General features: G+C 45.8%; 1 protein-coding gene across 4 annotated transcripts in view; it reads left to right on the forward strand.

Moving 5' to 3' along the window:
- The window catches only part of LOC106567946 (UV radiation resistance-associated gene protein), a 171,609-nt gene that overhangs the window by 56,040 nt on the left and 91,057 nt on the right, over positions 1-24,512 (forward strand). For all 4 annotated transcript variants that reach the window (XM_014137860.3, XM_045692235.2, XM_014137861.3 and 1 more), the window contains 5 exons: positions 6,237-6,363; positions 11,475-11,559; positions 14,248-14,347; positions 14,767-14,827; positions 18,081-18,246. In XM_014137860.3, coding sequence (XP_013993335.3) covers positions 6,237-6,363; positions 11,475-11,559; positions 14,248-14,347; positions 14,767-14,827; positions 18,081-18,246 — 539 coding nt within the window. The remainder of the gene's footprint in view (positions 1-6,236; positions 6,364-11,474; positions 11,560-14,247; positions 14,348-14,766; positions 14,828-18,080; positions 18,247-24,512) is intronic.

Raw genomic sequence — 24,512 nt, forward strand, 5'->3', positions numbered from 1 at the left:
GTGCTCTGAAATCGGAGTAGAGCAAATTTACCAGCTACGTCTATCAACAGTTGTCGCAGTGACATTCTATTGAAAAGGATACTTGCATAGTGGTCTTTTGTTAAGACATGTAGCTAGCTAGGTAAACACTGAACCATAATCCCAATTCCTGACATTACTACCCTGCATGAATATGCAGGTAGCTAACCAACCAGGTTCAATGTTAGCTAGCTAAAATTAGGATATAACTAGCAAAGCAAATGGCTCTGAGATGATACAAATTATAAGATCATACATGCAATATTAGCTAGCTAGCTAACAGTACACTTTAACTTGAAATGAAAAGTACTTTCTGTCAAAATTAGAAAAGAGTAATATCTGAAAATGTAGCGAGGTAGAATATCTTATCCATATACATCACAGATGGACGCTTCTTCCTGTCACGGATGTCATGGTTGTCCTTAGTTTGAAGATGGAATCCGGAGTCAGGTGTTTTCTCCATCTCCTTAGCTATCATACTGTAATTCCACTGATTTCAAAACTCGGTCCTCCAGAAAGTGGAGAGCAACACTTACACAGTTCTACTACACAATACATTTAAAAAAAGCTGCGTTAGACAGAATTACCTACACTTACTGACCAGCTCAAAGAGACAGAAGCGTGCTATATGGCAGACCAATCCGTACTCATCTCTCGGCATGTCCAGCCCACTCATTATCTCAGCCAATCATGGCGAGAGGGAAGGTTGCTGACTTTTTCTGTGGCTAAACCAACTAGGCTCGTAATTTAACAATTGTATTCGTATTTACAGATGTCATACAGGTCTGTTACTAAGGCACATGAAAGGTCACATGTTCCAGAAGGGATTTCTGCCAAAAAACGCATTTTGCTAAAAAAATAAAAGTTTATGTTCAAATGGCTCTCCTGTGAAGTAGTGACCCGCGACATACACCTAGTTTCCTGAAACGAGTCACATATGTATTTTGAAATGCATTTCAGAATTAAATTGTTTAAAAGCATATAATATTATTATTTGACCTGTTTCTGTATCGTACTATATTTAGTCTTTGGACATGTTTCATGATTCAAGTCATGGAAATACTTGTTTAAATGATATATACAAAGAAATCCACACATATTCTCTTTCACACACTCACCCCTAGACTACATGCAGTATTTGCAAATGCAAGTCAATGGATACTGGAGAGTGAGTCATTTCATAGTTTTCCCTCTTTCTCATATCTTACACATGTTCAGATCTTAATAATTGTTGGTATATACACTACCGTTCAAAAGTTTGGGGTCACTTAGAAATGTCCTTGTTTTGGAAATGGAAGGGAAAAGTTTTTGTCCATTTAAAAATAACATCAAATTGATCAGAAATACATTGTAGACATTATTTATGTTGTAAATGACTATTGTAGCTGGAAACGGCAGATTTCTTTTTTAATGGACAATCTCCATCGGCGTACAGAGGCCCATTATCAGCAACCATCACTCCTGTGTTCCAAAGGCACATTGTATTAGCCTTTTAAAATGCTAAACTTGGATTAGCTAATTGATCATTAGAAAACCCTTTTGCAATTATGTTAGCATAGCTGAAAACTGTTGTACTGATTAAAGAAGCAATAAAACTGGCCGCCTTTAGACTAGTTGAGTATCTGGAGCATCAGCATTTGTAGGTTAGATTACAGGCTCAAAATGGCCAGAAACAAAGACCTTTCTTCTGAAACTCGTCAGTCTATTCTTGTTCTGAGAAATGAAGGCTATTCCATGCGAGAAATTGCCAAGAAACTGAAGATCACGTACAACGCAGTGTACTACTCCCTTTACAGAACAGGGCAAACTGGCTCAAACCAGAATAGAAAAAGGAGTGGGAGGCCCCGGTGCACAACTGAGCAAGAGGACAAGTACATTAGAGTGTCTAGTTTGAGAAACAGACGCCTCACAAGTCCTCTACTGGCAGCTTCATTAAATAGTACCCGCAAAACACCAGTCTCAACGTCAACAGTGAAGAGGCGACTCCGAGATGCTGGCCTTCTAGACAGAGTTGCAAAGAAAAAGACATATCTCAGACTGGCCAAAAAAAAAATGATTAAGATGGGCAAAAGAACACAGACATTGGACAGATGAACTCTGGCTAGAAGCGCGCATAGAGGTCATTCACACGGCACTTCACCCCAGTCTGAGGTCCTGAGCGCTCTGGAGCAGGTTTTCATCAAGCATCTCTCTGTAGTTTGCTCCGTTGATCTTTCCCTCGATCCTGACTAGTCTCCCTGTCGCTGAAAAACATCCCTACAGCATGATGCTGCCACCACCATGCTTCACCGTAGGGATGGTGCCAGGTTTCCTCCAGACGTGACGCTTGGCATTCAGGCCAAAGAGTTCAATCTTGGTTTCATCAGACCAGAGAATCTTGTTTCTCATGGACTGTGGGTCCTTTAGGTGCCTTTTGGTAACTCCAAGCGGGTGGTCATGTTCCATTTACTTAGGTGTGGCTTCCGTCTGGCCACTCTACCATAAAAGCCTGATTGGTGGAGTGCTGCAGAGATGGTTGTCCTTCTGGAAGGTTCTCCCATCTCCACAGAGGAGCTCTGTCAGATCGACCATGGGGTTCTTGGTCACCTCCCTGATCAAGGCCCTTCTCCCCTGATTGCTCAGTTTGGACGGTGGCCAGCTCTAGGAAGAGTCTTAGTGGTTCCAAACTATTTCAATTTAAGGATTAAGAAGGCCACTGTGTTCTTGGGGACCTTCAATGCTGCAGGAATGTTTTGGTACCCTTCCCCAGATCTGTGCCTTGACACAATCCTATCTCGGAGCTCTACGGACAATTCCTTTGATCTCATAGCTTGGTATTTGCTCTGACATGCACTGTCAACTGTGGGACCTTGTATAGACAAGTGTGTGCCTTTCCAAATCATGTCCAATCAATTGATTTTACCACAGGTGGACCCTAATCAAATTGTGGAAACATCTCAAGAATGATCAATGGAAACAGAATGCACCTGAGCTCAATTTCAAGTCTCATAGCAAAGGTTCTGAATACTTATGTAAATCTGGTGTTTTTATTTTTAATACATTTGCAAAAATGTATATATAAAAATGTTGTTCCAGGCAATATATATACCAACAATTAAGATCTGAACATGTTTAAGATGCGAGAGAATTTTGTAAAATTACTCTCTCGCCAGTCTCTATTGACTTGCATTGGATTTGCTTATACTGGATATTCTCGAGTGGTGTGTGTGAGAGAGAGTGTGTGGATTTATTTAGATATTGTTGATATATACACTACCGGTCAAAAGTTTTTAGAACACTTACTCATTCAAGGGTTTTTCTTAATTTTTACTGTTTTCTACATTGTAGAATAGTAGTGAAGACATCAAAACTATGAAATAACACATTAAGTATTATGTAGTAGCCAAAAAACTGTTAAACAAATAAATATATTTTATATTTGAGATTCTTCAAATAGCCACCCTTTGCCCTGATGACAGCTTTGCACACGCTTGGCATTTTCTGAAGCAGCTTCACCTCGAATGCTTTTCCAACAGTCTTGAAGGAGTTCCCATACATACTAAGCACTTGTTGGCTGCTTTTCCTTCACTCTGCGGTCCAACTCATACCAAACCACCTCAGCACTCCATCACTCTCCTTCTTCGTCAAACAGCTCTGGATCCAGAGCTGAGCTCAAACAGCTCTGACAAAGACACTGCGATTGGAACCAAAAATGGCTTATTTGGACTAATCAGACCAATGGACAGATTTCCACTGATCTAATGTCCATTGCTCGTGTTTCTTGGCCCCAGCAAGTCTCTTCTTATTATTGGTGTCCTTTAGTAGTGGTTTCTTTGCAGCAATTCAACCATGAAGGCCTGATTCACACAGTCTCCTCTGAACAGTTGATGTTGAGATGTGTATGTTATTTGAACTCTGTGAAGTATTTATTTGGCCTGCAATCTGAGATGCAGTTAACTGTAATTAACTTGTCCTCTGCAGCAGAGGTAACTCTGGGTCTTCCTTTCCTGTGGCGGTCCTCGTGACAGCCAGTTTCATCATAACGGTTGATGGTTTTTGCGACTGAACTTTCAAAGTTCTTGACATTTTCTGTATTGACTGACCTTCATGTCTTAAAGTAATGATGGACTGTCATTTCTATTTGCTTATTTGAGCTGTTCTTGCCATAATATGGACTTGGTCTTTTACCAAATAGGGCTATCTTCTGTATACCACTCTTACCTTGTCACAACACAACTGATTGGCTCAAACGCATTCAGAAGGAAAGAAATTCCGCAAATGAACTTTTAACACGGCACACCTGTTAATTGAAATGCATTCCAGGTCACTACCTCATGAAGCTGGTTGAGAGAATGCCAAGAGCGTACAAAGCAAAGGGAGGCTACTTTGAAGATTCTCAAACATAAAATATATTTTGATTTGTTTAACAGTTTTTCTGGTTACTACTTGATTCCATATGTGTTATTTCATAGTTTTGATGCGCATGCATCACACACGCACACGCATACACAATACATGACCAGAAGTATGTGGACACCTGCTCGTCGAACATCTCATTCCAAAATCATGGGCGTTAATATGGAGTTGGTCCCCCCCACTCTTCTGGGAAGGCTTTCCACTGAATGTTGGAACATTGCAGCGGGGACTTCCATTCAGCCACAAGAGTATTAGGTCGGGCACTGATGTTGGGCGATTAGGCCTGGCTCGCAGTCGGCGTTTTGATTAATCCCAAAGGTGTTTGATTGGGTTGAGGTCAGGGCTCTGTGCAGGCCAGTCAAGTTCTTCCACACCGATCTCGACAAACTATTTCTGTATGGACCTCGCTTTGTGCACGGGGGCATTGTCTTGCTGAAACAGGAAAGGCCCTTCCGCAAACTGTTGCCACAAAGTTGGAAGCACAGAATCGCTAAAATGTAATTGTATGCTGGTGCATTAAGATTTCCCTTCACTGAAACTAAGGGGACCATCCCAAACCATGAATTACAGCCCCAGACCATTATTCCTACTCCACCAAACTTTACAGTTGCCACAATGCATTGCGGCAGTTAGCGTTCTTCTGGCATCCGCCAAACCGATTCCCTAGTCGGACTGTCAGATGGTGAAGCGTGATTCATCTCCAGAGAGAACGCATTGCCAAGTTCAATGGCGGCGAGCTTTACACCACTCCAGCCGACACTTGGCGTTGTGCATGGTGATCTTAGGTTTGTGTGCCGCTGCTTGGCCATGGAAACCCATTTCATGAAGCTCCTGATGAACAGTTCTTGTGCTGACGTTGCTTCCAGTGGCAGTTTGGAACTTGGTATTGAGTGGTGCAACCGAAGACAGATGATATTTACGTGCTTCAGCACTCGCCGGTCCCGTTCTGTGAGCTTGTGTCGCCTACCACTTCGCGGCTGAGCAGTTGTTGCTCCTATACGCTTCCACCTCACAATAACAGCACTTACAGTTGACCGGGGCAGCTCTAGCAGGGCAGAAATCTGACGAACTGACTTGTTGGAAAGGTGGCATCCTATTTCGGTACCATGTTGAAAGTCACTGAGCTCTTCATTAAGGCCATTCTACAGACAATGTTTGTCTATGGAGATGTCTATGTGCTCGATTTTTATACACCTGTCAGCAATGGGTGTGGCTGAAATAGCGAAATCCACTAATTTTGAAGGGTTGTCCACATACTTTTCTGTTTATACCACAAATTATTAAGATCTGATCATTTGAACATGTATTCACATGACTTGATTCATATAATGTGTCCAAAGACTAAATATAGTACAGTATCAAAAACTTGTATTGTAGACAAACACTTTGGCCAATTGAAGAATCATTTTTTCTGATTTGTCCATCAGTAAGCTCAGAGAACAAGTGTACCAAAGGAAATTATACATTTACGTTATGGACATGAAGGGGTTAACTCGTTTTTGCCCTCTGTATGAGGATCTCCAATTTCTTTCGTGAGGGCTTTTGGAAGGGTTATTTTGACAGACCTTGTTTGAGGCCCCACTTGGCTTCATCCATCAAGTATTGACAGTGTATAATGGGTTATGAGAGGCGTATTGAATGAGTTTGTTATGGGATTGGCCCTAGATTGTGTGGCTTGTTCTGAGAGACCTAATGGGGATATGGTGTTGAATAATGAAAAGCACTTGCTGTGGTGAAACATATATATATACTCTCTTTCTTTCTGTTTATTCTTCATTTTCTCCTCTCCACCTCTCTCCTTTCTTCGCTCTCTCTCTCTGCAGAAGAAGGAGCGGGAGTGTAAGCAGCTGCGTCTCGGGATGCTACGAGGTGAGCTGGAGAGACAGAGGAAGGTGCTGGGCCGGGAGACAGACCTGCGGCAGAAGGAGAGAGCACAGCTTCAGAAGAAAGGTAAGGTGTAATTTGGAGTTAGACACAATTGACTGGCATTTGTCCAAGCCACGAGATATTAAAATGTCAAATTGAGTATAGTGTGGGGACTGGGGTCCATATGGGATTGTACTCCTGTTATGTACCTTAAACGGCACCCTAGTATTCTCTGTAGTGCACTACCTTTGACAGATCCTGCGAGACTGGTATGCTGAAGGTCAGCCAACTGCTATTCTTGGACTACTTATTTTACTGCATGTTCCACTCCAGACCATTACAGTACAGTAGAGTACAGTACAGCACCTCACACACAGGAAACCTCTTTCACTGTTGACCGGCTGGAGTCTCTGAGTCACTCCACTACAGTGACAGTTTTCCCCCTGGCCGTGCGACACTCTCAGACAGAGACTTTTCTGTGCCGGCCAGCCAAGTTGTTCTACCAGGGCCGGTAATGTAACCTGTTAGCGTTTTATGGCGTCGTTGAGTCAATTATATGGGTTCAATAACAGAATAACTGTCGGCTGTATCATGTCTGGGATGGGTGGGTTTGTTTTACTGGCATGTTTACTGCTCCATATCCGTTATGTCCGCAGGGAAATAAAAAGCCATGCAGAGTTCGTATTCAACTCCACCACCATGATGCACAGACAGATGCACACGCACAGAACAGTACATACATACTTGTATGGCATTGATATTAATGTCTTGGCTCATATATTGTAGATATATGGGATTATCCAGGTGGCTTAGATAATGAAATTAAGTTAATCACATCTTGTAAGTACGTACACAGCTGTCCTGTACGTAGTATATGCATTCATACATTTTCTGACTGTGAGGTGTGTTATCAACCTTTCATAAAAAATGGCACCTGCTAGTCATAGGAGGAATATGAGCAATTAGGGAAGGCACATCGAATGAGCGTCCAGTTTTTTTGAGAGGTCGTGTCTCTGATGGACCTGGGGCCAGATCATGTTGACCCACCACTCCTTCTGGCAGACCCATCCGTGTCCCTCTCTCCGTCTCCCTCCTCCTTCCTCTCCTGGTATTGTATTTGTTTAACAGCAGGGTGGGGTGGGCAGTGTTGTTTAACAGCAGGTTATTGTAGGGTGTGTTCAAAGAAGACTGGGGGGACTACGTCTCTGATGGATCCAGGTTCTGTGTTTGGCCAAAGGGCAGGAAGCCATGGTGGCTTGGTTCTCCCTAAAATGACTTGTGTTATTGATTTCACTGGTCATCTGCACTGCAGCCCAGCATCCCTGCACACACTGTGTTCATAACCTCCAGGCTCACACACAGTAGGACACTCACGCACACTCACGCACGCGCACACACACACACACACACACACACACACACACACACACACACACACACACACACACACACACACACACACACACACACACACACACACACCACACTACTAGGAGGGGTCAGGGTATGGTTGTCTTTGTGTCCCCGTCCTGACGAATGACCCTTAATCCTCTGTCACCACTCAGACCACTGCTGGACGGAATTCTTGCAGGCTCAGATTAAGAATGTCCTTTGCGCTGAGAGGACATGTGTTTATTTAAAGAGAGAAGGAAAAGTACCTGGTAGTGGACAAGATTAGGTTAGGTATGTATGGTTTCCATAGTAAGAGACCTGGTCACCTCAGTGAACAAGGAGGACCAGAGTCTCTGATCTCTTCCCACGTCCCCCCCAGGCTGCCCACTAGGCTAGATCACATTGAGCTTTACTGAAACACAGTCTGTGAATGCAGTCTTTAGGATCATATCACATTTGCTCTGTCTGTTTCCGGTCCTCATTCCTTTCTGTGAAGTGATGTTTTTTCAGACGATCCCCTTTACTGTCAAAACAAATGGGGGTCAAACCCAAATATACAGTACCTTCCAAGGGTGTTTGTGAGGGTGCAGGCATGTGAGGAATGCTAGGAAGCTGGCAGACGCCAGCCGGCTCTCACTGGGTGTGTGTGTGTGTGGGCTTTTGTGTGGTGTGTGTGGGGGTGGGCTTTTGTGTGTGTGTGTGGGTGGGCTTTTGTGTGTGTGTGTGTGTGGGTGGGCGTTTGTGTGTGTGTGGGTGAGCGTTTGTGTGTGGGTGGGTGTTTGGGGGTGGGTGTGTTTGTGTGTGGGTGGGTGTGTGTGTGGGTGGGTGGGTTTTTGTGTGTGTGTGGATGTTTTTGTGTGGGTGTTTGTGGGTGGGTGGGTGGGTTTTTGTGTGTGTGTGGATGTTTGTGGGTGGGTGGGTGGGTGGGTGGGTGGGTGGGTGGGTGTTTGTGTGTGTGTGGATGTTTGTGTGTGTGTGGATGTTTGTGTGGGTGGGTGTTTGTGTGTGTGGGTGTTTGTGTATGGGTAGATGTTTGTGTGTGGGTGGGTGGGTGTTTGTGGGTGTTTGTGTATGGGTAGATGTTTGTGTATGGGTAGATGTTTGTGTGTGGGTGGGTGTTTGTGGGTGTGTGTGTGTGTGTATGGGTAGATGTTTGTGTGTGTGTGGGTGTGTGGGTGTTTGTGGGTGTGTGTGCTACACTCTTGACAGTGTGTGAACTTCCAGCTGATAGGACAGCACCAGGGCCAGGGATCATCTGGATGACAGGTTAACGACGGGCTGTCCAATGGCCACTGATTTGCTATGATGGTGGACTGCATCCCTGGCCCTGTTGGCCCTGTGTTGGTTGTGTGTTTTTGCATGTTTGTGTGTATGCATATTCGTGTGAATGCCTGTGTTTGTGTGTGTTTGTGTAAGAGGCTTGAGGAGAGCTGTGATTCTTCACCGAGACAAAGCCCAGAGAAGACGGAGCGTTATTTTAACCTTAACCCCCACAGCCTCCTGCTTAATGTACAGTCATGGCGTCAACACTACTCTTCCTCTGGTTCGCTTTTTTCTTGTCACAATTTCCTCTCGCCTAATATTCCCCTCTACCACCTTGAGCAGACGTTATAAATTAGGGCAGTAAAAAGTCTTGGTTATTTACAGTTATTTTCACTCTCTGCCTCCCCACCGAGGCGACTGAAGGCCAATAAACGTCAGTGGCGGAGTTAGTAACCCAGAGTTAAGAGTCAAGGTTTTTTAAAGTGGCGAGAGATGTGGGGGTGTCTATCATATCAACACTGGACTTAGCTCAGCACTCTGGTCCCCACACTAAACCTAGCACCATTACACCCACAGTCACCAGCTCCCTCAGCTGCACAGTGGCCATGTTGAGTGATTGAGGGCGACTATCTTACTAATGAGTGATGGAGTGGTATAACTGGACCTGGGCCTAGAGGAGATATAATAGGACCAACCAGAGGCAACTTTCTCACTGTCATTCATTGTCTTTCTCTCTCTCCCCCCCACATCTTATTATAGGGCAGACATCCTGTGATGTTTCATGGCTATCTGTCTCGTACCAACACGGGTCACAGCTCAGTCACTTCCTCCATCGTTACACAGTAACACAACCTGTCCTTGTTTCATGCTTTTATCCCCTTGTACCTTCAGCTTTCCTTTGCTCTCTCTCCCTCCCTTCCACTTTCTCTCTTTACTCTCCCTCTCCTCTCCTCTCTCCACACACACACACACACACACACACACACACACACACACACACACACACGTTCCTCTCACTCACTCTCTCTATTTCACTTTCCTTTCTACTGAGATGGAAAGAGGTAGCTCCTTATATTAGGACGTGTGGCCGTTTTTCCGCTTGTGACATGAAGGTGGATATTATTATTCTGTCTCTGAGGAGAGAACACAACAACATTGGAGGGTGGTGAAAGAATAACATCTCTAAAGCTGTGTGACATAGCTAAACATGGCACCATAGCCTTCTACACACCCACACACACACACACACATTTTTACACACACGTGTCTCCATTTGTTTTAGTTTGGCGGCAGAGGCTTTGAAGCGTTGGCGAGAGGGATGGAGGGGGGGGGGGGGGGGGGGGGTGTAGAGGCGGTTACATAAAAGCCTAGGAGAGCTCAGGGCCTATGCAGGCGAAGGGGGACCCAACCTTTTGAACACTGTTTTCGAGACATCGTTTAAACCAAACGGGCTGACTAATCTGCCCAATCACAAACAGTATCTTTCTTGTCATCCCTAATCTGATGAAGATTTGGCCCTGGCACCCGAACCTCCCCTTCTGTCTTTCTCCTTGCACCCCTCCACCCCCCTCCACCCCCTCTTTGGACTTTCTGTCTGGGCAGACCAGCTTTGACAGGTAACATGCAGTGGAAGAGAGGTTCATTTGAACCAGCTGGGTTTTAAAATGTGTGTAAAGACGAGTGTGTATTGGAGCCTCACTTATCCACTCTCCATTCAGCCTGTCAACAGCAAGGTACATGAGATGGGATGGTTGGGAGAAGTTGGGGTTGGTACTGATGTCTGATAGCCAGATCATATTTGTTCAGGTGAAGATGTGTTTGCCTTTTTGAATGTGGCGCTGCACGTGCTGTACCAAAGTCAAGTGTTTTCTATTAACACACAAAACCATGCTTGTTCATTTAGTCCAAAACTCTTTGTCCCATCGGACGTTGTTCCAGGTGCAGAGTTTGGACTGTGGTTTTAATATGCCTAGGTTCATCCGTATCGCTGTTACATTTGTAATCACTCGTCCTTATCTAAATGCTTTTATTTATTTGACTTTATTTGACTACAAAAGTCAAACAAATCCTACCATCATTATTCATGTGTAGTGGTTTTATATGATGTGTGTCGGAAGGAAATAGTTTTTTCCTGACCAAAGTAACCGTGTGATGTTTCCAGTGTTTAATGTGGAAGGCCTTAGATCAAGAAACACGCCCAGACACCTGTGTAAAGTTACCAGAACAGAACTCACCTGGTAATTTACCAGAACAGAACTCACCTGGTAATTTACCAGAACAGAACTCACCTGGTAATTTACCACCTAATTTTCTCTTTCTTTCTCTCTCTCCCTCTTACTTTCATGTCTCTCGCTATCACTCTCTTTCTCGGTCATATTCATCTCTCCCTTTCTTTCCATCTCTGTCTTCTCATATTTCTCTCTCTCTCTCTCTCCTCTCTCTCTCTCTCTCTCTCTCTCTCTCTCTCTCTCTCTCTCTCTCTCTCTCTCTCTCATCCCCCTTATCTCTCCCTCTCTCTCATCCCCCTTATCTCTCCCTAGAGGAAGCGTTCTCCACCAAACACCACAGTCTGGCGATGGAGAGGGAGTCGTTAACAGAGCAGCAGAAAGAATGCACTGCCAAAAGGTACGTGTCAACCTGTAATTGAAGCATTTATTTATCCATACACACACTCACACACACACTCGCACCCACGCTCCATCCCGTTGGTTCACCACGCCATCTGCTAGAAATTACCCAGGCCCCACAGAATGGTGTGTTCTAATATGCTGTCAATTGTTCTAAATGCTGTGGGGAGATTACATTCTGCTTACAAAGAGGGGGTGTTGGCTCGGCGCTGCCTATTTGTGTTTTTAGCCCTAGCGAGAATAAGCAGATTGTGTCAAAGACCAGTCTGATGTGTTTGCCTTGGCCTGCAGGGGTGCACCCTGGGTACAGAGTTTGTTTGGCTGGGTACCTGGCAGTGATGGGGGCCAAGGCAGAGCAGAAGCAACAGCACTGCTACAGTAAACACACTAGTTATAGCTGGCCGGCAAAGAAACCCACCAACGCATCATGTAACCAGGGAAATTTATTTTGACACTCATGCATCTGCCTAACGTTCATCCCTGGAAAAAAAGCGTATTTAAAGTTCATTGGGCAAAAAAGAAGTGTTTGTTAGGGAGAGTTGCTGAGTTCATGTAATAACCAGGTTTCTGGAAATGTGTCAGTCTTTGATGGTTTGGGTTTGATGTGGGTATTGAGGGTCTTGCGTCTGGGCTTAACCAGAACAGATAAGAGAAAGCCTGCTGGACTGAGATGTGAGGTTTCTATGAAGGAAGGATCAAATGATTAACATGGTAATCATCTGGATCTTCTGAATCTACAAAGCCACCACAGTAAGACCAGAGATTTTCAACTGTGTAATAATGGTGAGGGCCAAGGCAGGAGGCCGACCACAGGCAGAGCAGAATGGGGTGACGAGGAGCATGGAGGAAAGGCTGTTCATATCCAATGATCATTTTCTCCCAACACCTTTTCATCTGTCTGAATTGATGGGCCATTATCCACAAAACTCTACTCCCCAAGTGCTGGTTTAAATAGTTGAATGGGGGACACACACATAGTCACACATGTTCACACACAATGTACACATAGGCCATACTGTATATATTTACACACACACACACACACACACACACTTTTTCATTCTCTGACTTGTCCAGTAGCTGTCAAGAGGTGGACATAAGAAAGCAAACATTATTCCAGACGTTTCCTCTTCTCACCTAGGCAGGTCAGGCTCATGGGTTGTCGTCCCCCCCCCCGCCAAGTCAGCTAATGGAACAGCCCAGGGCTGGTCTAAGGGGCCTGTGGTGATTTTTGGACCTGTCCCGGGGGGGAAAAGAGTGGCTGGTAATTTGGCAGTTATGATAATTGAGTTGCTATTACAATTACTGTGGAGATGATTCAGAGCTGAGCCATTACGTCTCCCTCATCCAGGTCTGGGCCAAGACAAACACACCCTTGCTGTTCTCTTCAACTTCAGTTTCCAATTAACGCACCGTCACCCCTCATTACTAACTGACACCCTAGCTACCCTCCATCCATCCCTCACCCCACCTCCCTATCCCCCTACCTGCACCCTTATTCTCTCCCTCTCTCTCTTCCTCCCAAGCTTTACTGAGATGTCAGGTCTCACCTCACATCTTTCCCCATCCACACTCTTGTTGTTTTTCTCTCTCATGTTATTCATATAGACTGAGTATACCAAACATTAAGAACACTTTCCTTGAGTTGCACCCCCCCTTTCGCCCTTGAACAGCCTCAGTTCGTCGGGGCATGGACTCTACAAGGCGTCAAGCGTTCCACAGGGATGCTGGCCCATGTTGACTCCAATGCTTCCCGCAGTTGTCAAGTTGGCTGGATGTCCTATTTTTGAAACACACGGGAAAACCCAGCAGCATTGCAGTTCTTGACACACTCAAACCGGTGTAACTGGCACCTACTACTACCATACCCTGTTCAAAGGCACTTTAAATATTTTGTCTTGCCCATTCAGCCTCTGAGTGGCACACATACTGTACACAATCCATGTCTCAATTGTGTTAGGTTAATTATGGATTTTTAAGCCTTGTCTCCTCACGTTCATCTACACTGATTTGAAGTGGATTTATAAGGGATCATATTGTAGCTTTCACCTGGATTCACCTGGTCAGTCTATGTCATGGAAAGAGCATGTGTTCCTAATGTTTGATACACTCAGTGTATATTACTGTATTGTACAGTACCTTCTCCCTCTCTCTCCCCATTCCCCCTTCCCCTCTTCATCACCTCCTCATCTTTCCCTTATACCCATTTTCTGTCATTTCCCCCTTTCTATCCTCCTGCCTTTCTATATCCCTGTCTATTTGATCCAGTTGCTTCTCTTCTCTGTCCCCAGTCCTCCCTCTGTTCTCTTCTCTTCTCTGTCCCCAGTCCTCCCTCTGTTCTCTTCTCTTCTCTGTCCCCAGTCCTCCCTCTGTTCTCTTCTCTTCTCTGTCCCCAGTCCTCCCTCTGCTCTCTTCTCTTCTCTGTCCCCAGTCCTCCCTCTGTTCTCTTCTCTTCTCTGTCCCCAGTCCTCCCTCTGTTCTCTTCTCTTCTCTGTCCCCAGTCCTCCCTCTGTTCTCTTCTCTTCTCTGTCCCCAGTCCTCCCTATGTTCTCTTCTCTTCTCTGTCCCCAGTCCTCCCTCTGTTCTCTTCCTCCTCCTCTGTTACTGTCCTTTTTGTGTTGCTCAGTAATAAGGCAGTGAGTCTGACTGAGTCATCAAGTGACTGTCTCTGTGTCTGTCTCCCCAGAGAGCTGTTCCTCAAGTCCAACGCTCAGCTCACCTTCCGCTGTCGTCAGCTTCTCTCTGAGCTGTCCTACATCTACCCCATCGACGTGGTCACCACGGCAGTGAGTAACCTCCTCCTGAGTAATGCTAGAAATGAGCCTGGTCCCATATACACAGTATAGGCTGTAGTCAGCTGTATGGCATGACAACGATGGCGAACAAGAGAGAAAACCTTGAGTGAGAGAAGAGAAAAGCTTGGGGAGAAATGTTTTCTCAGCCCTTATTAGTCTTTGGAGTGGCCAACCACTTACATTCCCTGTGTTTTGAAATCGGTTAAAGTTTCAATCTGAAATGTTCTGCGACGGAGCTGAACAGCTTAAATACTCAGTGGTCATTAAAATACCATTTCTAAGGAGAGGGCCCTTTTTGCTCCCGAAGCTTTTCCCTTTCCTCTCTCTCTGTTTTCTCTGTTGTTTTCTGAATATGGCATTGTTGGTTCTTGGATTCTCATTCTCATAAAACTTGTTTAATTTCCCTGCAGGCTAATCAATCCGATTATGTCATCTGTGGAGTGAAGCTGCCCAACTCTGAGGATTTCCAAGGTAACCTATCTATTTCAACGGGAAGCGGAAGGCTTTGGAGTGACACAGAGACACTCATAAAGCAGGGTGCATCTGCTTCCTTTTATTGAAGGTTCAAACTTCTGACCTCTCTTTTGGTTCCACATCACCATCTACATGTAGTAAATGTGAGCCAGTACTCCGTCTGAGGTTTGTGTGATATCAGTGGTTCCGTGGATCCGTTTAAGCTGATGCTCTGATCCTCTCCTGTAATTGGGACACTATAGTTCAGTCCCAAATGGCACCCTATTCCCTATGTATTGTGCACTATAATTTGTTGGGGGCACTTCAGCATATAGGGAATGGGGATAGAGTGCAATTGGGACACAGAACAATATCTGCTCTGAGGTACAATGACAATTGTTTTAGAAGTAGTGGCTGGTGGCGGAAACTCTGTGCAAGACAGCTGTGTTGTATGGGCTAGATGTAATACCTTGATATAGAGTCAGAGGAGTTACACCGGAAAGGTTTCGCCATACTCCCTGGTAGCAACCTTTTGTTAATGGAAGCAGGCCCAGGACCCACAGAGTGCTCCCCATCATCCAAGAATGTGGAAATTGCTTCCTGTGTATTTGACCTCTGGAGTCTGTGAATTCTGCTGCCCAGCTACTTTATAAGGACCGGACCCATGGGTGAGAGGGACTGGGAGGTAGTGGAGGGATGAGACTGAAAAAGGGACTCTCTCTCTGAGTTTGTCACACCACTCTGCTGGTCTGTAAGTTCAGCCCACCATTTCTGCGTATTTATGAATACTGAGTAGTATAATCTGCAAAGTACTATATGTCGTAAGTCTGTCTCATTTACTGTGGGTGTTTAAAGGCAGCAGATGAGGATTTGGCATTGTGTTTGTGCGCGTTTACACGGCAGAGATCTGAATAAGATGATGATTCAAGAGGGGCTTACATTTGGAAAGTGTTATTCATCTAATTCCCTCCATGTCACACCCGTATATTTTGTGGAAAATCTGATTTGGCTTTCTCAGCCAGGGAAGCACGACTTCAAAGACATGATGGAGGGGGAAGTGAAGTTGAGGGGCTTGAGGCAGGGGGACTAATGAGAGCCAGGTTTCACCAGTGTGCCTTCTTTTAATACCCCTCCTTTGCTATCCCCCGACCTACCCCAACACTGCCTCGATCTCCAGCCCCCCATTTCCTTGGATGCAGCAGCCTCCCCCTCATCCCCGTCCTGATGGCTCGCCGTTTGTATTTGCAGCGGTGAGTTGGTTCCCATCCCCTGTGGAGCTGTGCGGCTGCCTCACCCCGCGGGGGTGGTAGATATCTAGTGAGTAAACCACGCAGCATGTGGTGTGGCAGTGCAGTAGGAGATGGTGAGGCCTACAGGGGGAGTCCTAACCCACTCACAACCTCCCTCCAACCTGTCCTGTCCTCCCTTCCCTCTCAGCCTTGAGGGACTATGCATGTGGTGTGGCTGTGTAGTAGAACAGAGAGTGAGAGGGACAGAGGCCTATAGGAGGTGAGAAGGAGGGTCTACCTGGTCAGACGTTCCTGTCTAACACCACCTTAACCACTACACCTATACAGCAGCCCAGCCTGAAACTACCCCATCATAGAGGCCTGACCTTTGACACTTCACCCCTGCTCTGATTTCTGTGGGGCCCTCCCTGAGAGCTGGGCCAGCCCAGTATTAAGCCGATCATGTCTGGAACTGTGTTGTTGCTGGGTGACAGACAGGAGAGGGCTGCCTGCAGGGTAGGATGTGGTAGATTAGTGAGCCACTGGGGTCAGGGCTGCACAGCCTGATCCAACCAGCCTTGCCTGGGGAGACTGAGGGGAGAAGGTAGAGGGGTGATGCTGGAGGAGACAGTAGAGGAGAAGGGAGGGGAGGCTGGATAAGGTGAGGGGAGAGAAGAGAGGTAGGTTGGATGAGAGACTGGAGGAGACAGTAGAGGAGAAGGGAGGGGAGGCTGGAGAAGAAGAGGGGAGAGAAGAGAGAGGATAGGTTGGATGAGAGACTGGAGGAGACAGAAGAGGAGAAGGGAGGGGAGGCTGGAGAAGGTGAGGGGAGAGGGGACTTGCTGCTAAGAAGAAGGGGTCGTGGGGTGGAAACAAGCCCCCCAGTGCTTTCTCTCTCTCGGAGGTAACTAAGTCCTCATCTGAGACTACCTGACTTTGGATTTAAAAGGTTCTCCATTTGCCCCAGTACATGTCAGTTAGACTTATGATTCCTTTATCTGACATTCCTGTTGGATAGAACTAGTGTTATGGAAAGTATTGGCATTATAAAAGGTAGTCAGCTTCATGGCCTCTGCTGGTATCAGAGGTGCAGACACAAGAATTGTATAGTTCAGGGTCTTCTAGTTGTACACCAAAGCACTCCTAGTCAACTATTCACTGAGGCAGCGGTCTGTTATTCCAAAGCATTAAGACAAAAGCACTATGATTTGGGGATTTGGAAAGTATAAGCACTTTGCCCGAAGCAATGTCCTGTTGCTCGGCAGTTGAGAACTTGAAACAACTTAATGTGCTGTCAAAGAAAGCAGTTCCTTTACTTCAACGAGGTGGTGGACCTGTTTTCTAGTCAGAAATGTTCATGAAACCAGAACCGTCTAATTTTCCCCTAAAATGCAATTGAGCCCAGCAGGGATAGTTTTACGTGACTCTTTTGCTTTTCACGCACATTTCTGAAATAAATGAAGTATTTTTAAGTAAATTAGGTATTCTACAGCAGTTGAAGTTTTCTTGCGTGTTGCGTCGCCAAAAACCCACTCTATATAATTTCGAAAACACTTTGCCCATGTAAATGAGCCTGCTTTTCATCGGTGTGATTACTTGGTTACCAAAGTTTTTTCCAGTTTGTGACGTCTTTATTATATTACCACGTACCAATTATATTGCCACGTTACGATTTGATCTTTCATTTCAACATAATGAACTTATATGAAACACGTATGAAATACAGGAGTATTGCAGTCAGACTGTTGCTGATCACTTGCTTTCAAGTGGAGCTTCATGAAGCGTTAAAGAAGTTCTGAAACACTGAGACTGCTTAGCTCATTGTTGCCATTTTGACCAACTTTAGTTTCTAGTCGTAGCATTAAAATGTGTTGGATTAATAACCCATTAACCCACAGCCATTGAAGTGATTAACAGGCATGGCATTTCATTATCAGATCCGTTCAACAATGTTTCTTACTTTATAAAACCTTTGAGACCATTTCACAGTAAACCTGTCCAACAGAGACTGACTGACCTCTGTGTTGTGTTTTGTCCTGCAGCGAAGGATGATGGGAGCGTTGCGGTTGCCCTGGGTTACACGGCCCACTTGGTGCTGATGATCAGTTGCTTCCTGCAGATCCCTCTCAGGTATCCTGTCATCCACAAAGGCTCCCGCTCCTCCATCAAGGACACCATCACAGACAAGCTCAGTGAGAAGGAGCGAGAGTAAGGACCCTACACTCCGGTTATTTTCTTTCCTTTTCTTTCTTTTGTAGATGCACATTTTTTCATTGTTACTGTACAACAGTACAGGTTGAATTTCCTTTGTGATGATTAGCCACCACGTCAGTACTCCGATAGAGTAACTCTGTTATATAATGATCAAAATAATAGACCTTGGGAGACGATAAACCGTGATCCTGGTCATAAGAAAGGGCTTACAGGGGCCAAATAATGACAGTAGCTAAGCCTGCTGTAACCAGGTGATGGATGCCATGGATTCCGAGTAGCCAACGGTTTAGCGGTAGAGTAGAGAGGAACTCTAAAGTTCAACGCCTGGAGAGCTCATGTTGATCCTGGTCATAAGAAGAGCCAAATAAGGTCAACGTGTGTGTTCTCTCGTTTACTGTACTGTAGTTCGTTTGTGCAGAGGATTCCTAGTCACCCATGAAAGTAAGGATCAGAGGGAAGCATGTGACCTATCACACAACAACCCTTCCCTCCAATCCAGATCTGTTTGGACAGGTTAAGCCCACTGTAATGCAGCATATCAAATCGTGTGAGGTTCACTCACAGGCCTTTTTTTTTTACAGTCCTCCTCTTTACCTTTCCATAATCACAAACCCCAGACAGTAGACAGTATTATCTTTCATAATGACCAAGCAAATTGTTGGAAATTCCTCTAAAGCATCCAGTGTGTTTTACCCACCCTGGCCTGTGTAGTAGACAGTATTAATTTTGTACCCTGTGGGCTAACCTAGGCACTGTTCTATCAACACTGTATTTAGACAGATGTACATGAATGGAGAGAGGTATTTAAGATGTAGGGATATGTATGATAATATTGTTGCCATGGACACAAGGAGAGGATAACACTCTTGGGGCCTCGCCTCTGGGCTCTACCAGCCTGCTTGTTTAAATCCAGTTTAAAGTGTACTGGGCACCACAATTACAGTGTGAGGACACTTTATTAAAATTATTGTTTGGATCCGGTAACTATGCATCAAGCTTCCAACAAAACTCCTGCTGCCTTGTGATAATTGCATGTTTGGGAATGCACACACATGCTCCCAGGTATGCAATCGTATATTACTTTATATTCTTGTACATTCCGTGCACATTCCTGTACATTTCCCCTCAATCAGGAAAAATAAAGAATGGGTATCAAAATTAATAATTGATAGGATTTTCTAAAACCCAAAGACACTTTGAAAATGGGTATAATCAGTCACTGTAGTGATGGGTATGATAAGGATGTGGGCATATTTGATCCCTTTGGTGCTAGATTGATTAATAATAAATGTAAGTGCCAACTGCTAAGAAGGTAAAAAGTGTCTGGATTGCTTCTTGCCACGCTACATACAGTACAGTTGTAACCTGTGATCTCTGGTTCTGCACAGCTTGCTCACATTTAACTGCCTCTCGTCTCTCCACCGTGGCAGGAAGGCTCTCAACTGTTCATATCAGCAAAATACTTTTGTTTCCCCCCTCATATTCCATTGAGTGATATTCTTTGCTTGTAGCAGATGGAGATGGCCAGCGTTCCATAGACACACAGTATTATACGACGTGTGGTGTTCCCCTTACGAGGCCTCCTGTATAAGGAGCAGCTGTGAGTCCTGTGTTAGTGGTTGTTAATGGCCAGAGTGAGATGGGTAGAGAGTGGCCGTGTGTTTTCTGCTCTGTGCTGTTCAGGTGGTTGAGGGGGTAGCAGGCAGACTGGCCTTTGAAACGCTAATGCATGCAGCCTCGTTATACTCAATGAATGAATAAGAAAGAGAGAAGGGCCAGACCCGAGACCCCTTTATTAACTCATAGTAACTAACAGTTCCCTAGACAGGCAGCAAGCCCCTTGGACCCCAATTAGTACCTCAGTAACCCAGTAAGCCCTGACCAATGCTTCACCTAACTCTGTTGTCTGTTCTGGGCTTAAACTCTATCACCCTGTCAGGGTGAGATGTTCCCAGTGTGTTTATCTCTCCTCTCTTTCTCTCATACTTTCTCACACACACACACATATGGATGCTGCCCATCATTGTGTTAGTCAGACACAGGGGAAGTCATGTCAACAAATACATACATTCCTCCACACACCCATCCATATGGCATACATCCAAACCATTGAACATAAACAGGCAGATGGTGAGAGTGTGAGGCAGTATCAGAGACCACTACAGCTGGCAGCGACCTATCTTCTTCTTCTTCTCCTCTGAGTGATGTCATCATGGCAGCTGGAGGGGCTCACTGGGGGTCTCTCCTCCCCCGCTCTCCATCCAGCTCTACTCTCCCACTACGTCTACCTCTGTGGAGGGCCTGACTGCACTGTACGCATTCCCATTCCCAGGGCTTTAAAGCAGGATATTTACACCAGGCCCATCAGAGAAAATAAACCAGAAGAGGGGTGGAGGGAGGACCCAGCCCGGCCTCACCACATCACCCTCGGGTGTCCCTGAGCAGGGCCGAACGCTCCTTTCACTTTGACCTTTCACCCCCCCCCTACCTCCCCCTCCCCATGTTTACGAGCCTGCCGGTCCCAGAGGGCCCTACACACGGGGCCAAACGACGTGTGGGAAGATGGAAAGTAACCCGTCTGAGGCTGTGAGTGTACAAAAAGAGTGATTAAAGTGTCGGAAAGGGGCAGTGAATGGAGATAAGTGAGGTGGTACCTGAGCGGTACCTTTTAAAGCATGGCAGAATTAGCAGGTGGGTTTGCGATCGATCATTGCTGAAGGCACGCGTATAGAAACCCTCTGTTGTGATGATGATGGAGGAGCAGGCATGCAGGCAGCACACCGGCCATGCTCCTGGAGGGTCTGGGAAACGTTACTAGTCCACCACTCACTGTGCATCTCTGGTCCCCAGTTGGCTCTTGTGGTGTGTGACGTTCTCTCTCTGTGTATTACTCTCTATGAGTGGTGTGTTCCAGATGCTAGTGACGTCTCAGCACAGCTTGTTCCCAGCTAGATGGAGCGGAGTGTCCCCACTGTGGAGTTGGGGTGTGACTGATTCCTCTGTGGAGGCCAAACATGTGGTGTGTGGTGGATCTCCCATCGCACCCTGCCAGTCTAGTTAAAAATGTGAACGTTTAGCACCATCTACAGTTCATCATATAGTCGAGTAAGACATGTTTTTCCTATCCCTGGATTTATATATGTATATATATATTTTTTGTGCTTGTTAATTGGAGTCTAACAAGCATTTAGGTTCTCCTGACTGTGCCAGCCATATATAAATGTGTCTGACCTGTAGAACGAGGGCATTGCTGTTATATTCCACTCCACGTCGCGGTGGACCTGCGGTCTCCGATAATGACCTTGGCTTTTATATAGGCGGCCATTTTGCCACAGCAAGAGCAGGCAGACCTGTGTACAGCTGAACTGAAGTGCCCTCTAGAGACCTCTCAGTCAGTGTGGAATGAATGAATGGGGCCGCTTGGGGACTGCAAGGAGTTTTTAGGGAAAGGTGGTGAACAGCGATGACTCCACTTTGCCTGTTTGTTGGCACTACGCCTACCTTGAACGCACCGTTATTTGGAATCTCGGAAGCTTTCACCCCCTAAAAACATTCTCAGAATGCAATGTGCTGTAACGACACGTTGCACCCACATTGTGGAGAGCAGCAGCAGCAGGGAGAGCCCAGCATCAGCTCCACAGCTCTAGTGTGTCTGATTGCATGGGGGAGAATGGGGAGATGCGATCCAGATGTCCACTGACTGTATGATTGAGACCAGAGCCCGGCCGTTAAAAATCTAAGTGCTGCCTCATACAGCCTTTTTACTAGGACTATTAAGAGGGAATCCATTTTTTTGGTCTGAGTTTCGTTATGAAAGTGAAGGCTTAAGAAAGAAAAAAAAAAATGTCTAAGAAGGGATTGACACATCAATGCGTGGCTCAAGTGTAGTGTTGTGCGGCTGGGGTGGAACTATGACTGCCGGTGAATGGAGGGAGGGATTCTAAGAGAGGGCCTCGGCTCGGCAGGACCTGCAGCTCTAAAGAAGAAGGTTATTGTTACTGGATTTCAACGCTTTCACGTCCCTTAACATGGACCATGTGGGACCAGGGGAAGGAGTGGCCGAAGCTCCCTCAGTTTCACATAGCAGCCACAGGACAGGAGAGGAGAGAGAGGAGGGAGGGGGTAGAAGAGTTGCTCAATGACAGGACACAGACTAGAGACGGGCAGTCTTTCACACAACACACACCCAATCACGCAAATACTTTCTCACACTCTTTTACCCCCTCAAAGATGTAGTGCATTATAATGGTAAATACTGTAAAGGGTTAGTGAGTTTTGGATGGCCCAGGGGAAAGGGAAGGATTGTCTGGTGTGCCAGACGGGTCAGTTGCATAAGTGGTTGACTGGCCCTGTTACCCTGTAAAACCTTCCTGTGATCCAGAGAAGATGGGCTGAGTGGGCCAGTGAGACCAGGCTGCTCCCCATCCTCAGTGGTCCAATGCCCTGATGCCTCAGGCACCCACCCACCCAGCCTATACTCTTCCATCACTCTGTTAATGCCTCAGCCATTAGGATACATTCCCTTCTATTTTTAGCCCATTTAACAACCAATTGACAAATTTGTCTTTTTCAAGTAAAGCTGTTAATAATAAACATCTGCCTTAGTTGAACGCCTTTCAAAGTCATAACTATGATCGTTAACTCAAAGGAGTGGCTTAGTTGGCTCGGTTCATCTGTACATTATATTTTACACTGCTTTTTCATGGATGGGTAACCGTTGGCCTGACTTGTGTTGTCTTAATGCCAATAGCGGCCGGGTCTCACTCTACATTTACATTTGAGTCATTTAGCAGACGCTCTTGTCCAGAGCGACTTACAGTTAGTGCATTCATCTTAACAACCACATATCACAGTCGTAGGAAGTACATTTTTCCTCGATAAAGAAGTTAGCAGTAAAGTCAGTGCTCTCTCCCCCTCTCTCTCTCTCTCACATTAAGACTCATGGGAGTAGTCAGCTGTATATGGCCTGTGACTCCCTGCCACAAGATTGGGAACACAAATTCTAAATACCGTTCCATGTGTCCGTTTCACTTCAGGTCAGCATCTGGGAGGAAGTTTAGATTCCCTGTGATAAATAAAGAGGCACTTCTGCAGAGGGAGATCACCTAGCTAGCCCCATAGAGAAACCTGCTTAGATCCTGTCCTCTGGGTCCAGCTCTCTGTTTCTAATTAAAAGAATAGGAGGAAGGGAGGGGGGGAGGGAGGGAGAGGGGGGGATGGAGATCGAGGGAGGGGGGAGAAAGAGGGAGAAAGAGGGATGGAGGGAGGGAGGGGGGAGAAAGAGGGAGGGAGAGCAGGGCAGGTAGGGGGAGGGAGGGAGGGAGAGGGGGGAGGGTGATCGAGGGAGGGAGGGGGGAGAAAGAGGGAGGGAGAGCAGGGCAGGTAGGGAGAGGGAGGGAGGGAGAGGAGGGAGGGTGATCGAGGGAGGGAGGGGGGAGAAAGAGGGAGGGAGAGCAGGGCATGTAGGGAGAGGGGGGAGGGTGATCGAGGGAGGGAGGGGGGAGAAAGAGGGAGGGAGAGCAGGGCAGGTAGGGAGAGGGAGGGAGAGAATCAAATCTTATTTTATTTGTCACATGCTTCGTAAACAACAGGTGTAGACTAACAGTGAAATGCTTACTTACGGGCCCTTCCCAACAATGTAGAGAGAGAGAAAACAGAGAAATAATAGAAAAGTAATAATAAATACCCAATGAGTAAGAACTTGGCTACATACACAGGGCACCAGTACTGGGAGGGAGACATTTTTACAGCAGTGCGTTCGCTCCAAGATGGTTCGTTACCCGAGATGTAAGTGGAGTAGTGCGGCAGTCATTAAAATAGCATTCACTGACATATGCTCAATGTAATCATTTCTCAGATATTGGAAATTACAGCTCGCTGTGATTTATATATTAACCGGTGCCATTAGCCGTGACAGTTGCGAGGCAGCAGGTGTTTTTTAAAAAGCAGGCCTCACATCATTTATGGTCCTGGTGTGTTTGAAATCTCACATTAAAGACGTTCTAGGGAACTTCTGGGGGAATTTTTTTCCCCCATTAAAAAAATAAATAAATAAAATTATATATTTTTTTCGAGACGGCTGCGCATAGCTAAGTGTAAGTAATGGTTACGAGTGGCTAACTCCAAACTCCACTATGTGAACCAGAACTGTTGATTTGCACATTTGGTGTATTTAGATAACATACATTTAAATCTATTTATTAGACGTAAGAATGTTGAGTCAAGATGACTCCTCATTGGCCTGAAGGGAGGTCCAAAGA

Source organism: Salmo salar, chromosome 13 (assembly GCF_965601325.2).
Source record: "Salmo salar chromosome 13, fSalSal1, whole genome shotgun sequence".
NCBI lineage: Eukaryota > Metazoa > Chordata > Actinopteri > Salmoniformes > Salmonidae > Salmo > Salmo salar.